Below are 16,697 nucleotides of genomic sequence, written 5' to 3'. Positions count from 1 at the left end.
TGGCCATTTCTTTTTGAGATATATCCACTACGTGACCATTTTTTTTCAAAAAAAAAATATAACGATAATTTTCGAGTTCTATTATGAGAAAAAGAATTGGTAGTAAAAAAGTGTATACTCCAAATACTATTGAGTATGCAGATGCAATTGGCATGCACTGAATCCAAAGGCCACACTAACATGAATCAAATTGTGGTTGAGATTAATAATCTACAATGATGTATACAAATCTTACCAGGAGAGAGTGGGAATAATACTATAATGATAGCATAAATCAAAGTGAGAAATACATTGATAGATCACAAAAACTAATGTTTCTCTTTTTGTTAATTTAGCTCATTGTTAAATATTTATGGATTTTTTTGTTGTTGTTGCTGATCTATTTGTGGTATCTCAAGTTGATAGACAAACTCTAAATATTGATAATAATATAAGAATAATATGTGACATTATTTTAAGGAGGATTAAATTCTTGGTGACAGAACAAATATTTTTATTAAGGGAATGGAATATAAAGACGGACGTTTTGGCAAGAAGATGGCTAATAGTTGAAATATGATATTTTTCTTTTATTCTTAATTGGTAAGAAATTAATTCTTTTTACGTACATGTTACACTGTTACTCCTTCTAACAATTATGATTTTCAAAAATAAAACTTCTAATTTTTTAATTATTCTGGATATCTAAGGGATCTTGTATCATTAAAATTGGTCCTCCACACCCTAGAATTAACCACGTACATGAGATTTATATTACGTATGGAGACTTGGACTCACGCCTACGTGGACTTCTCGACATCTATGACTTTATCTTCGCTACAGTTGTTTTTTCCTTTTTGGTCAATTATACAATTTGTGTTTATGTAACTAATTATGTTTTTTCCTTTCACCTTATTATTTTGGCAAACCAATCTTAATTTTAGTTTTATGACAAACTTATATTAAATTAAGATTAGACAATATTGATGAATGTCACTTTTAATAAATGTTATTTTTAGGAATCGAAATCTTATTTTTATGTTTTAACAAATAATAATAATATAATAAACATTTAAAAGCATCCATGACGTCACCTCCTTAAAATATATATTTTTTCTCAAAAGAATTCTAGATCCTGGCAAGTTTTGATGATAATTTGTTATATAGATCTGCTGCCATATAAATAAATAATACTGAACACTAACTTCTTTTATAACTAATTTAGAAATTGAGCAACACAGGCAAGTTCAGTCAATTTACTACTTCAGAATTGAATCACATGATTATTAATTCAATTTAGAATGATAAAAGGACAGTTCCAATGAATGAAATGTGAAATTTGTAAAAGTTAGGAAATTTATGAGTTTGTTTGGAAGCAGGGCAATAATGATTTTCGCATATATATGCAATCCCTTTCACAGTTGTACTCGTGCGTCGCCTCGTGCACATTTTGAGGGGTCAGTGGAAATCAAAGGAACAGATACTGAAATGACATTACTCTGTTTGGTCTTATCCGCAATTGCAAATTATTTTATCATTTCATTGCAATTGTAAATTAACAAAACTAAAATACTAATACATCAAACAAGACAAGAAGAAAAATAAAACTAAAATTAAAGACCATCCTAAATATAAGAAGGTAAATGTTAATTCCTGCAAAGTGAAATTATTGAATGTCTTTTACCACCACAATTTCTGAATTTATATCACAATTATCACTACTATGTAAAGCAATGATTGCACATATAACATCAGTGATTAAGAAAATAGTGGATGGTTATTTTAATTTTTGATGTTTTTTTATTTTATCAATTTGGTCTTTCAAAAATTGAAAAAATAAATCTCATACTATTCGAATTTTAATATTTAGTCCCACTGCAATGAAAGTAATAATTATCCAAAAGTAGGAAACATCTTTTAACAATTACAAAACAAAATCTCATTTTGAGAAACTTGAAGATAAGGAGTGATGTTAATTCAGATGAGTTTTAACTTTGTACTGAAGAAAAGTTGAGCTCAATGCAATATTCAACGAACAATGAGTGAATTCAGTGAATCATAAACTCTATGTTTTTCTTATGGTGTCAGTAACCAAAAAAGTACCCTATCCCATCAATGAATGTATATCAGGACACATAAAGGTCTTTTTCTAAAATTGAGTGTACTAAAACTAGCCAAGACACCAGCCTAGGCTAGACAAAGATTGATAGGGTACATACTGCATTATTATTGCTTTGAAAATAATGTTATTGAAAAATGCTATCTATACCAATTCTCATCATTGCTACTATATACGGCTAAACATAAAGTAATTATAATTACAAAAAAAAATTGGTTCAACTCCAATGCAGTTATTATTGTATCTATAATTAGCATTGAGGCTGCATCTATTCTGAGTAAAATATGTGGCAGAAATATTGCAATCACATTGCATCTGGAATTTAAGGTTAGGGGTGTGCATAGCTCTCTAGGGGGCCTTTTTATTTGTTAAGAGGACAAAGATCACATGTTTCTAACATTGTTTCTTTCTCTGTCTTAGATTAATCAGAAATTAACATATGAATAAAAAGAAAACAAAAAAATAACATTCTAATTGATTTAGGGAATAGAACACAATTAAAGACAAATGATTTTTGTCCATGTTAAGAGTGCTTTCTCCATACCATAACTGTTCTTTCATGGTAGGGGTTGCAGCATATAATCATATGCAGTTTAAAAGAGTAGTCGTTTTCATTACACGCATGTGGCCTCCGGATTTTCCGCTTTCAGGTCCCCCAACAATAACCACAAACTTTATATCCTTCCATATTATAATTCCTGTTAGTAAAAATCTGATGTTATTTGCATTTTAGCTTCAGGCGCTTATAGATACATTAATATATCGTGTAACATAACTAACAGAATAAACGAGAATGATTCGTAAAAGTCAAATAATAAATTTTACTGTGCAGGATAATAAGCAAACAAAAATTAACACTAGTCCTTTGGAAATGCAAATCATGCATTGTATTATTCCAATAGGTTTATGAAACTGTGGCCACTTCATATGATGATTGAGGTGCCCTCCACAATCACATCACCTCAATGATGAGTTATGACATAAAAATGGTTATATTTGGAGACAATATATTACACCACATTTAATTATTTTTAATCATAGATAACTGAACACATCCACAATTTAAACACCTATTCTGATCAATTACAGTCAAAAAGCATGATATCTCTTTCTCCTCCTCTATATACCGAGCTTTGTTATCAGTGGATAGTGGCGGAGAAGATAATATGATGTTAAAGTTACAGTAAATTAGTGTAGTGAGATTGGCTAAACAAGTTTCATGTACAATGTGATGTGCATTTGTGGTAGTGAGATTGGCACGTCTCATTCCTCCAAAACCTACCAAAGGAAATAGACATAGTGACATGACCGAAGTAGCATTCATCGCATGCATGGCGACATGGGTTAAAACTAAAGGGTTACACATCTTTTTCAAATCTTGTGCTCCTCAAGTCAATACTGGCGTCTGTGATTTTGAAGTTTTAACAAATAAAGTTTGAATGGATATATCATTACTCAACGTGTCATTCAGTAGAGTGCACCTAAAAGATCTGTTACAAAAATAACATCTTCAAAATCTAAATTTGATTAGTAAACGTTTAGAATTAGACTAATCTGAAAGTGACACTATACGGGACTTCCACCTTAAGAAATATCTCAAGGGCAACAACCGTAAAAACAGTGAACAAAGATGAAGAGACACTCAATATAACATATTTACATGCACATGCATAACATCCTATCAAGTTAGGGGGAAAAACGGGGAGTCGGAAGTGGAGTGATAATGATATTGAGGATTCAAATCTCGTAAACCACAAAATGATAATATAGTAACATTTATCTATCCAAAAAAAGTTTGAAAAATAAACAATACCCTTATCAAACCAGCTTCAGACACGTAGGGTTGAGGGACACTGGGTATTGGGCATTTCTATATATCATCCTTATCAAAACATTTTTTACTCAAAGTGGAAGATATAAACCAAGGTTCCTAAACTGACCACTTTGGGTAAATTCTTCACAGCTATCTACAACTACAAGTGCATGCCAAACCTCAGCGGATAAGAAAATTCAAACTACTATTACATTACAATAACTGATACATTACATGAAAACACTTACTAGTTGCCAAAGTAAGTCAATACAAACAATGGTATTGACATGTTCTAACAAAAAAAAGGAGGGCAACAGCTAGTTAAACTCTGGATACATTTACAAAATGTATACCTAAAATAATTGTCCGTATAGGTCATTATCTTCTATGTTTACATTTATATCCAACAGTTTCAATCAACCATGAGCTCTCAGCTGTGAGTAGAGAGTCACCTTTCCTGCAACATAAATATAAGCAGAGTTATATGTGTCAAATTAATTTTGAAGTCATATATACTCAGATTCCTTATACTATGTCAACTTGGCACAGTTAATTATCCATCAAATTGATAAAATTTCCCGGTCTCATCCTCCCTCAAAAAACTAACAAATCCACCCACCATGAGTTAAACAGCATTAAGTTGCATCTCATTTTCAGCAACTACATATCCACAATATCAATGATTAACATAATTAATAATGAATTTAAGCAATTAAAGTGGTAAACAATGCATTTTACGTGGCGGAGCATTTCTTGAAGCAGAAGTTGAGTGACAAATGTGGTAGACAGTGTGCTTCACAGTTTCCTTGGGGTCCCTAGTATGCTGATCAGAGAGGTCTTTTTGAGGAAGATGATTTTCAGACCTCTGGTTAACATTTCCTAAATGATTAGTTTGTTGGTTAACTTTCTTTGTTAACCTTCTCGGTGAATCATCTATCTCTATCGGTCCACCGTGCTGCAATGGTTCTGCAACTCAGCAGGCAAACACAGAATCAGTGACTAATATTATCTATTGAAAGGTGCAAACCAGAACACAACCAATCAGGATAGGAAGATTGTTATGACTTAAACAACAAGGATGTTCTTTAATAAAAATAAAAGGAGAACAGAAAACACAACAAAAAGACTATAGAATGAGATTGAATAAGGTGATGATATATCTCACTGCTATAAAATGAGAATGAATAAGCTACCGAATATAATCAGTACAATTTTGATGAGGATCAAGATACTAGCAAGACATCTGGATTATCGATCACTAAAATCCATTAACATTTAACTCTCAAGCTTCTCTTCTGGATTTTCCACATTTAACATTTAATGGCGCCAATTCATTTGAACAAAAGCCTAAACTCTAGCTACATTTATGTTTTCCTTCAGCCAAGTTTAACTCCAACAAAACTTAGTCTTCTACAATAAGATGCAAAATAACTTGTAAAAGAGTGAGATCACAACACACTAACATTCTTGATTCGGAGCTTGCACTCGAATATAGACTTTCCTAGTTGCAACTTCCTAATCTTCTAAGCTGATAGCCTCATCTAATGCTAAATCACAAAATAAAACATGCATAAATGCCCCAAATATTTGACCAACTTTATTCTATTCAACTACGAAACTGCAAGAGAGCAACCATTCAACATGCTTATAAGCTTTCCAACGTAGCTCAAAATAGTATATGAAAAAAGAATGTTATATAAAACGCAATTACTTATTATTTTTTGAGGTTTCAACTGTCTAGTTTTATTAGTATCACATATTATGAAACCTGAATAAATTTTCTGAGATATTCAACAATATAGATAACATAACAATTGAAGGTAAGAAAGACAAATACCGAAGTGTTTATGACAAGTGTGTACCTTGAGGAAAATGAGAAAGATGAAGCAGGGGAGCATACATATAATCATCAGAGATCAAATATTCCACAACTTGCTCCATAAACAACCGCTTCTCTTCAAGGGGTTTGTTTAATTCAACCACTAATAAATGAATATAAGAAATAGAACAACAAACCCATTAAAACAAATAAAGCAAAAAAGAAAGTTGAAAAATGTTGAGTGAGTAATGTGAAACAAACCTTTAGAAGGGAAATGGAAATTGTTGGGAAGAGGAGATAGAAGAGGAGCATACATGAAAGTTTGAGAAGTGAGATAATCCGCAAACTTGGTTAGTAACGGTTTTCTTACACTGCTTCTGGGCTTAATCAGTGTTGTTTTTCGAACTCCAAGGCGCGATTTTTTTTCCATTTCTTCAATAACAGTTATGTTCTGTTGTGTGTTTGAGTGAAAACTGAAGTTGGAGAAGAAATGGATGAGAATGCTGTTACAAAAGAAAAGAAACACTGTTGGCGGTTTAGACACTTTTGACAACGTGACACGTGTTAAGTTGAAAGCAGTCATGGTGACACGTGTCAAAATTTGAGAAATCATGGTGTCACGTGTCAATGTGTCATGGCCTTAGTTTATTGGCTAGGATTATTTGTTTGGAAAGAACAATGGGCTTCCACGACTGAGAGAGGGTTTTAATTCACACTAATGCCATAAGCAACATCTATGTTATACAAATAAATGATACCCAATTGGGAATGATTATGAACTCATGGCAATTTCAAAGGAAAGTTGCCATCTTTAAACGTTTTCCATGTAATTTTTATAGTCTACAATGTTCTCCTACTTCATATATCATTGAAGAACTTGAATGATATAACTTGGTCCCTCTACATGAGAACTTGCTTATCTATAAATTTTAAGTATGGAAAACAAGGGGGAGAAAATGTTTGTACGAATTCATTCAGTTGGAATTAGTGACGAATCTAACATAGATAAGCACGATCTCAATATAGATTAAAAATTAAAATGATAAACATCAAAAATTATAAAAGATGAAATTATTAATGTCAAAATTATAAAATTTAAATATATTTAATTAAATAAATTGCATATTTCATAATTATTTTATATTTGATTTCGTATTTTGAAATGATTAACTCGTTATCAATGTTATTAAACAATTTCATTAAATATAAGTCATTAAATAAGTATTTATTTATGCATTTCTCATTCGATTATGCAATATATTTTTTCACAATTTCTATAATTGAAAAAATTAGTTCTACAAAATAAATTGTTAATTTCAAGAGAAGATAAACTTGTAGGTAAATAATGTATTTTTCATTTTCAATTAACTTATTTGAAAGATTTTTTATTTCTTTCAAATAAGCAATTTCAACACTATTATGCATATCATGATGTAAGTTTCAAGTTAATTATAAAAAATTATTAAATCAGTTGAAAAAAATAATGTAAATAATACTTTACAAATTCAATCATTTTGTCATATTACAACTATAGAAAAAAACAAGTAGACTCAAATATAATATACAAAAAAACAATCAAATACTAAGAAACAATCATAAAGTTTCTTAAATTATATAATTCACTTTATTATAAAATAATTCAATAGAATAATTACATAAATAAATGAATTTAGAGCTTGTTAAGTTATAAGTGGTATTATTTTTTTCAATACAGGGTGTTTAACACACCCTCAATTACAAGTACCATCGTCCCTGGTTGGAATCACATGGCTTTGTATTTTTTAGTGTTGAATTGGTAACATTTGTAGATATTAAAATTTTCCGTTTATGTATTCATCTTTGTTTTATCTTGAGGTGTAGGTATGGAGCTTGAACTCTTTCTAAAAGGTGGCAAGTTTCTGCCATGCTACTAGCCCTTCATTTTTGGGTAAAATTTTGACAGGAATGGAAGAATAGCGATAGTAAATGTTATTCTTCTCCCAAAAAAATAATGGGACGTCAAAAAATTGTTTCTTTATTCTTTTTGGAAAATATATGTATATACAGAAATATAATAAAAGATAAAATGATAGAAAAAATTAAACATGTGATATTAATTATTATGAACTATAATGTTCAAAATTTGATTCCTCGAATAATATAAAGTTGATTCTCTTTTGGGTGACAATTCATGTGAGATGATGAATATAGCCGTGGAGTCTAACTCGATCGCATGCCAGATCAAATAAATTATAACTGGAGTTGGTGTTAAATGCACTAGCTTTTCTCCATGAAACTTCCTTCCATATATCCTAAGCTCTCTGATTTTGTAATCATTAGAAACATATCATCTCCAAAATTTCTTCATTAACCTACATTACAAAGCCAACTTGTGCATACCAATATCATTTGTCTGCAAATACATGCTTCATTCAACATCATTTAATAAATATAGGTGTATTTTGTCTTTGGCAATGATCTCCAATCTCAGCATTTCTTGACTTTGAGAGAAGAAACATATCTTTAACACCTCCCCCATGAACTTGCATGTGTATATTCACTATTAACTTGTTTTGTTGTGCGAATATCATGTGCTTAAGCTTCTAAATATTCGGTGAATTCAGTCTAAGTGGCTCATTGAGGACCAAGTAGTTTGAGAACCTAGAGAGCATTTATAAAACTTAATAAACTATCAACTAATAAAATCTCATATTGATAATTAAATTCCAACTCTTGTAAAATATAAGTCTAATCTTTTATCAATTTAACCATTGATTAATTGTTACTTTACATTCATATTTAGTAGCATAAATATGAAGACCATCAAGTATGTAAAATACACTACTTTCCATCTTCAAAAAATGGGTGGTTTTGGTGGCAATCTTCCTGTAATAGGCATTATAGGGTTACAAATTCATTATGCAGCTCTTGCCATTTTCACAAGATCTGCTTTGTTACATGGCTTGAGTCCCAAGGTGTTTATAGTGTATAGACAAGGCATAGCTACCTTAGCATTGGTGCCTATAGCTTTTTCCCCTAACCGGTATAATAATTGAATAACCTCTCTCCCTTTGTTAAGATTTTACTCTCATTCTTATCATTGCATGCTTTTGCTAGTAGGAGACAATCTTTGAAGATTTCGATGGGATTAAGGAGCTTGTTGTTGATGTTTGTCACCTCTCTTATTGGGTTCAGTTTGCAACAACAAAAAAACACTTGTTACTGTTCTTAAGCTGTTGTTGTTTGTGTCTTTGTGATATTTATTAACAAAATTGGTATGCCATTTGAACAAATAGAATGACAAGAATGAAGAGTGAATGATCTTGAAAAAAGAAGAAAGATGAAGAAGAAGATCTTGATCAATGAATAACCTCTTTTGTTCTTTTATTGATTGAAGATTGAACACTTGAATGAAAAGAATTTTTACATTCATATTAGGCAAGAACAAAAGGCTCACTTAAATAATGCAGAGAACCAGAAAGGAAAAACAGAAAAGTTTCCAAAAAAAGAAACTTAACTAAAAACGGAAATAACAGAATTTTGAAAATATGCCAAAAAAGGAAAGAAGTCAAAACAGAAAGAAAAATCAATTGGGCTTGTCATTACTTTGGGCTTTGATCTATTCTTCTCTTTGATTATTCATTTCAACATCCCCCCTCAAGCTTGGCATGTAAATATTGATGATGCCAAGTTTGCTTATAATGTTACGAAAAGGAAATGGAGAAAGAGGTTTTGTAAAGATGTCTGCAAGTTGATTTGTAGAAGGGATAGGTAGAAGGTGTATGGTGTTGTTTTGAACCTTTTCACGAATAACGTGACAATCAATCTCAATATGCTTTGTTCTCTCATGAAAATCGGGGTTTGCTGCAATTTGTAAGGCTGAATTGTTGTCACAATAGATGCTGATAGGATTAGGATGAGGGATTCCAAGATCTCTGAACAAATAGGTTAACCATTGTGCTTCACAGGTTGTCATTGCAAGTGCCCTGTATTCTGCTTCCGAGGAAGATCTAGAGATGGTGTTTTGCCTTTTGCTTTTCCAGGAAATGAGGGTTGTTCCTAAAAAGAAACACCACCCTGTAATGGACCTTCTAGTGTCAAGACATCCTCCCCAATCTGAGTCTGAATAGCCCTTTAGAACTGCTGAATTGTTGCTTGGAAAGAATATGCCTTGTCCTGGTGAATTCTTGAGGTACCTTAGGACTCTAGTTGCTGCCTTATGATGAAGATCAGTAGGATTAGAGAGAAATTGGCTTAGAAATCCAACAGAGAAGGAGATATCAGGTCGTGTGTGAGTTAAGTATAGAAGCCTTCCTATTAGTCTCCTATAGGCAGTGATGTTGGCAAGGGGGGTTCCTGATTTGGAGTGGAGTTTAACATTGTACTCCATTGGAGTTGATGTTGGTTTAGCTCCTAGTAGACATGTTTCTTGCAGGAGATCCAGGGTGTATTTTATTTGATAGAGAGATATCCCTTTAGTTGTTCTGGCCACTTCCATCCCTAGAAAGTATTTTAATTGCCCAATGTCTTTGATACTGAATTTGTTGTCCAGGAGGAGCTTTGTGTCACATATTTGTTGTAGGTCATTACCTGTCAAGATTAGATCATCCACATAGACTAGAATGGTCGTGAAGCCTGTGTTAGAGTTTTTGATAAACAAAGAATAATCAGAAGAGGATTTCACATAACCTGTTTTGAGAAGAATCCCTGTTAATTTTTCATGCCACTGCCTGCTTGCTTGTTTCAGGCCATAGATTGATTTCTCTAGTTTGCATACTATGCTGGAATCATTGGTGTGAAGTCTGGGAGGGACCTTCATGTATACTTCTTCTTTGAGTTCTCCATGTAGAAAAGCTGTGTTGATGTCAAGTTGGTGTATGTGCCAATTATATAAGGCAGCAAGGCATAGGAGAACCCTTATAGTTGTCATTTTCACAACAGGACTAAAAGTGTCCATATAATCAACTCCCTCAGTTTGATTGAATCCCTTGGCAACTAGTCTAGCTTTGTATCTCTCTATAGATCCATCAGGGTTATGTTTGATTTTAAAAACCCATTTACATCCTATGGCCCTTTTATTTTCTGGCAGATTAGTTAATATCCAAGTGTTGTTTTTAGCCAAGGAATCTAATTCTGTTTGAATAGCTTTCTGCCAACATTCATGCTTGATAGCATCAGCATAGTGAGAAGGAGTTTGGTCAATGGATATGGTTAAGGAAAAGTGTTTGTGGTTTTGGGATAATCTGTCATAAGACAGATATTCACAGATAGGATACTTGATGCCTTGAGTTTGTGTGTGAAGGCCCTTAATCATGTTGCAGTGATAATCACTTAAATAATTGGGAGTCTTTCTAACCCTTTGAGAGTGTCTTCTATCTTGCTGAGAATTAGAAGTGTTTGCATCAATATTAATAGGACTACAAGGTGTTATGGCAGGGTTAGGCAGGGGATCATAGTCAACTAAAGGGCAAGGTGGTATGTTTGGTTTGATGAGAGGGACATTGTTTTCTTGGGTACTGCTATCTTTATTGATGTTAAGAAATGGGAAGATATGCTCAAAAAATGAGACATTTCTAGAGAGAAATACCTCATTGGTTCTAACATCTAGCAGAATGTACCCCTTTGTCCCAAGTTTGAATCCTAAAAATACACATCTTCTTGATCTAGGATCAAGTTTTCTCCTGTGTGAGGTCAAAGTGGATGCATAGCATAAAGAGCCAAAGACTTTTAAGTTTTCAATGTCAGGTAAGGTTTGGTAAAGTTCCTCATAAGGAGACTTGTTTGCTAAGTAGGTGGATGGTTGCCTATTGATCAGATGTATGGCATGGGACACAGCATAGTTCCAGAAACAGTGAGGTAGACCAGATTGAAATATCAAGGCTCTAGCAATGCCTAGTATGTGTTGATGCTTTCTCTCAACTACACCATTTTGTTGAGGAGTTTCAACACATGTAGTTTGGTGTTGAATCCCTTTTGCAAAATAAAAGTCATGCATAATAAATTCCTTCCCATTGTCACTCCTTTGCATCTTTTCCATATAGCAAACGTGTGATCATGTGGTGGTGGTTTGTGCAATGTTCCATCAACGAATTCCAGCTTGTTCTTGGTTTCTAAGGCCATGGTCATGGCTCTTGACCATGAATGATAGTTTTCTCCATTCAGAAGGCATGATACAAGAGCAGAACTCGTGTTTTCGTTTGGATGCATATAGTATGGGCTAGTAGGATCAAGAATGGGGTTGGCTAACTGATTGGCCATGGTGAGGTTGATCAAGGAAGGAAGGTAATGAAGAATTGGAATAAGAAAAGATGAGGAGACAGATATGGCGCAGCAGAGTCACCCTTCACAAGGGTGCTCTGATACCATAACAAAATTGGTATGCCATTTGAACAAATAGAATGACAAGAATGAAGAGTGAATGATCTTAAAAAAGAAGAAAGATGAAGAAGAAGATCTTGATCAATGAATAACCTCTTTTGTTCTTTTATTGATTGAAGATTGAACACTTGAATGAAAAGAATTTTTACATGCATATTAGGCAAAAACAAAAGGCTCACTTAAATAATGCAGAGAACCAGAAAGGAAAAACAGAAAAGTTTCCAAAAAAATAAACTTAACTAAAAACGGAAATAACAGAATTTTGAAAATATGCCAAAAAAGGAAAGAAGTCAAAACAGAAAGAAAAATCAATTGGGCTTGTCATGACTTTGGGCTTTGATCTCTTCTTCTCTTTGATTATTCATTTCAACATTTATTTTTAACAAAGGATAATGAAACTTAACCAAAGTTGATTTTTTACATGCAGAGTAACAGCAAATCAGAATGCATATTTTCAAGGTTTATACTATGCATCTTCCACTGCAGCTACTGCAATGAGTAATCTAATACCTGCATTTGCTTTTGTTATGGCAGCAATTGTTGGGTAATTTCTATTATCCCATGTTCAAGTATGACATTAACAGAACTTAAACCATGAACCACTTCAATTCAAGAAGAAAACAATTAACTGTATACAATAAATAATAGGAAATATGTGAATGTGACTTATTAATATGAAATAACATTTCTTGTCTTTGATAAGTCAGATTTGAGAAAATTGGTCTAAGAAGCTTAAGAAGCATTGCCAAGATATTAGGAACACTTTGCTGTGTGAGTGGAGCCTTAACAATGGCATTGCTCAAAGGACAAAAGCTGTTACATATGGAATTTTTTGGCTCTATGTATCTCACTGCTAGTGGAAGTGGTAATTGGCAACTAGGTTGTTTATTGCTCTTAGCAAGTAGTGTATTTTGGTCATGTTGGATGATCATGCAGGTAAATTAAATAACACCATAATCTTTCATTTCCTTATTGTTAATCAATGTAAATCTGATTTATCTTTCAACAGGTGCCAATTTCTTCAAGCTGCCCAGATCATATATTATCCACCTTTTGGATGTGTTTTTTTGCGACGATACAATCAGCCATATTTGCACTGCTCTATGAGCAGAATCTCCAAGCATGGATAGTACATTCACCACTAGAACTTTCATGTTGTTTATATGCAGTAAGTCACATATTATACTATTAGTTTTGTCCTATTTACATATTTTATGTTTCCTCAAGAACACAAACAATGTTAATGTAATTCACTCTAATGCTACTTTCACTTCATTTTTAGTTTGGTAGGAGCTGTTGGAGTGATTGTTGGTTTATATATTGTGCTGTGGGGTAAAGCCAAAGAGATTGAAGGGACTAAACAACAATATAACTATAGATGTAGCAGAAACCGCAATATGAAATTGTTGAAATTTATAATGAAAATAACAGACTATAGAATCCACCTAGTTCTCCTTCTCCAATAAACCCAATGATCTACTAGTCATCTATATGGTAATAGTAATGAACTAAATTACGCACTAATATTTCACAAAATAATTGTCCATCCTGTTATTCCTGAACGCGCAGCAACCAACGGCGTAGACAATAATGAGGAAGACGAGGAATACGACATTGACAACAGACACCTTCTTCCAGGATGTCTTAAGGTTTTCCAGCAAACCAGCCTTGCAGGATTGGCAATTGTAGCATAGAAGCTTTGGATCATTACTCCAAGTAATACAATCAGGGTTGGTAAGAGTTGCATTTCCTAACTTAGCCCAGTTAGTTGGACTCTTATACATGTAACTGCAGTCATTTGAAGGCTTGCAGCATCCAGACTGCATAAAACATCCAAAAATTGAGCAGACAAAAGTTAGATAACAAAAATGAAAAGGACACAACAAATTGCAATGTTGCAATCATGTGAAACATCTATTCCTATCCGTTAAAGTTTTATTTAGCTTATGAAATATTTGTGTAAAGTACATTGTTTTTAGAAGTCACCAGCCAAAGGCATACATATGAGATTTGAGTTAAATTGAGAGCATCTATAATGGAAAATAATATTTTCATTTTTATTTAGATATCATACATTATTTTAAAATTTATTACAAATCTATTTTTTCTCATGATGACAAATATCATTCTTATTCTTATTTAGGTCACACAACTTATTCCATACTCTTATATTTTAAGATAAATATAGCAAAATATTAAGAATAATTACTTATTTATTTATTAATAAATTAATTTTTTTATAATTTATTAAAAATATTTGAAATCAATTATAAATAAAAAATATAATTTTGTTGTTGACATACATGTAATTGATGGAATTTTCGTTCAAGGAAGATAAGTTGGGGTTCTTCGATTTCTTTTTTAATTTTCGTTTCTGCCAAATTTTAATTTTTTGTAATGTTTATGGATATGTTTATGCTTGTATTTATTTCTGGATTGTGTATTTTCATTGTTTTTATTTCATCAACAATAAGTGTTCTTATTTAATAACAAAACACAACAAATAAAAACACATAACAACTTTAAAAATAACCAATGTAAATGTTCTAACATCTCTCTTTTCTTAGGCTCAATAAATGAAAAAACTCTACATTGTACTTCAACCACATTCTGAAGCTCCATGTATTATACTACTCATAAATCATTTCTATTAACAAAACATTAAAATCAATATATCTTAATCGTTTAGTATATAATTGTTCTTCACAATACTCTTCAAGTAGAAATTGGACTATATCCATTTGATTTAATCTCCTAAAGTTTTTAACCTTCTCCTTCATAGGTGACCAACTAAGGCTCAATTTTACGTTTTTCTACAGTGTGTGTGTATACTAAAATATAAATAAAACATTAGAGGTAAAGATGGATATATATGATATAATTGTTCAAAACAATAAATAAAAAATATTAAAAAAGAAACAATTGGACCAAGGATTATTATTTATGGGCTCATAAGAGTCTAAAAAGGTGAATTAACTTTTAACCGGCAGCATCATCAGTAGTGGCAGTAGCAGTGTAGCACACATGACTCATGAGCCATTAAAAAATGGATTAAAATAGTTCTAAAAAGTCTAATAAGATGCATTGGAAAAGAGGCATATAGAAAAAGAAAACAGCCTTTTTCAGACAGAAGCGAATCAGAGTCAGAAAGACCATCTTTAAATCAGACGAATGTTCACTTTTCCAGAACAAAAATACAAAATCCTCAGAGACTAATTTAGTCCAGGACTTTTTCTTCTACCAGATAAGTAGAAAATAAATGTATTTAATATTTTAATATAAAATAGTCGATTTAGAGTCATTTATAAATTAAATTAATAATAAATTATTCAAAGTAGGATGATTTATAAGGTAAATGGTTGGATGATAATTAAGAATGCAATTTTTAAATTTCAATTCAAGCCACTTAAATCTAAACTCTACAAACTCTCATTTTTTTTTAAGACTGGCTGTCATCATCAACAGTATCTCATTCCATATCTTAAGATAATTAAAATGTGACTTTTTATTATTTTTATTTTAGATTTTCTTTTTTATTCATGCGGCAAAAATTGATAGACTTAATAGAGAATGAGATAATGTTAGAGATAGATAATTCTTGTCTATATTCTTATCTCTCCTTCAAAATTCAATTTGCATAAACAATATATTTTAGTAGTCTGTTTACTTGCAAATGACTTAGGTGACTTAATTCTTTCATGCCTCTCATGTTTTCTCTCCCCTATCTTTATGTCTCAAAACTAATTCGGAAACAGAAGCTTAAGCAAAATAATGACCCGAAATGAAAAGCAGATAAAAATAGTTGATAATTGAAATTAGAGAAATACCTGAAGGGGCGACAAATCCCGAAGGTAGAACTCATAAACAGTATCGTTAGCATATTTGGATTCGAAAGTGGAGCAGAGTTGACCAGCGTACAAACAACTGCTGATCCTCTTCCATGTGCTTCCACTAACTCTCTTCTGCAACCAGTTCGAATAATCACCAAGCCTATACTCCTTATAACCCTTACCAGAAAGCGCTTTACCAGCACCTTTGTTCGTTATAACGAAGGAAAACACAGTGAACGCAAACAGAATCACGATCAGCAAGAACATAACCAATAGGTAAACCCATAGGAGCCACGTCACACGGTAACACGCGCCGACTAGACCCGCGATTGAAACAAGCAAAAGGAACACGCCGACGGCGATGACGGGTTTTTCAAGCCACCGTTCGCATTCGGTGCCGCTTTGCTTGCTCAGCCAAATGCCGACGATAATAATTGGAATGGAGAGAAGGGTGGTCACCACATTCAGTATTCCGATCAAACTGTTGCTGCACTTGGGCATATTTGATGATGAAGATTTTAGAGGCTATCAAGGCTATAATAATAATAATGAAGAGAGAAGGTTGTATGTAAGACACTGTTGTGGATTATGGTGTTTAAATAGGGTGAGAGAAAGGACATTACTTAATCCCAACGGTTCCCTGTGCCGAGTTAATCGGTGTAACATATAATGTAAAGATTTAGAGTTAATCGGTGTAACATATAATGTAAAGATTTATAACTTCATGTATCATTTATTTGTATTATTTTTATTTAAAACTAATGTGTTAATATGCATTGT

General features: G+C 32.4%; 3 protein-coding genes across 4 annotated transcripts; 1 reads left to right on the top strand and 2 right to left on the bottom strand.

The window, feature by feature from the left end:
* Positions 4,031–6,350, bottom strand: LOC109346742. 2 transcript variants are annotated; one of them, XM_019586492.1, is made up of 4 exons: positions 5,992–6,350; positions 5,774–5,893; positions 4,650–4,877; positions 4,031–4,368 (listed from the first exon to the last, which is right to left on the bottom strand). In XM_019586492.1, exons 1-4 carry the CDS (start codon positions 6,341–6,343, stop codon positions 4,328–4,330), a joined length of 741 nt encoding a protein of 246 aa, XP_019442037.1. In that variant the 5' UTR covers positions 6,344–6,350; the 3' UTR covers positions 4,031–4,327. The 2 variants fall into 2 exon arrangements, with proteins under 2 accessions (XP_019442037.1, XP_019442047.1); XM_019586502.1 differs by having other exon boundaries at positions 4,033–4,363; positions 4,660–4,877; positions 5,992–6,341.
* On the top strand, positions 8,571–13,553 carry LOC109360561 (WAT1-related protein At4g30420). Its single transcript, XM_019605945.1, is given in 6 exon segments — positions 8,571–8,752; positions 8,830–8,898; positions 12,515–12,631; positions 12,795–13,023; positions 13,097–13,365; positions 13,367–13,553. Coding segments are annotated over 6 exon segments (1,053 nt in total).
* On the bottom strand, positions 13,503–16,476 carry LOC109346732 (tetraspanin-8-like). The gene is made up of 2 exons (XM_019586481.1): positions 15,915–16,476; positions 13,503–13,907 (listed from the first exon to the last, which is right to left on the bottom strand). The coding sequence occupies exons 1-2, from the start codon at positions 16,416–16,418 to the stop codon at positions 13,608–13,610; spliced, it is 804 nt and encodes a 267-aa protein (XP_019442026.1). The 5' UTR covers positions 16,419–16,476; the 3' UTR covers positions 13,503–13,607.

Source organism: Lupinus angustifolius, chromosome LG01 (genome assembly GCF_001865875.1).
Source record: "Lupinus angustifolius cultivar Tanjil chromosome LG01, LupAngTanjil_v1.0, whole genome shotgun sequence".
Classification (NCBI taxonomy): domain Eukaryota; kingdom Viridiplantae; phylum Streptophyta; class Magnoliopsida; order Fabales; family Fabaceae; genus Lupinus; species Lupinus angustifolius.
This window is presented reverse-complemented; position numbering and strand designations above follow the sequence as displayed.

Bases quoted from the DNA above. Each gene is read 5' to 3' on its own strand.
- LOC109346732 (XM_019586481.1), bottom strand. From the start codon at position 16,418: ATGCCCAAGTGCAGCAACAGTTTGATCGGAATACTGAATGTGGTGACC. The intron at 13,908-15,914 runs GTATTTCTCTAA...TGTTTTATGCAG, and splicing joins GGGATTTGTCGCCCCTTCAG to TCTGGATGCTGCAAGCCTTC.
- LOC109346742 (XM_019586492.1), bottom strand. From the start codon at position 6,343: ATGATTTCTCAAATTTTGACACGTGTCACCATGACTGCTTTCAACTTA. The intron at 4,878-5,773 runs GTACACACTTGT...GCTGAGTTGCAG, and splicing joins TCTTTCTCATTTTCCTCAAG to AACCATTGCAGCACGGTGGA. The intron at 4,369-4,649 runs GTAAAATGCATT...TTTATGTTGCAG, and splicing joins TTCAAGAAATGCTCCGCCAC to GAAAGGTGACTCTCTACTCA.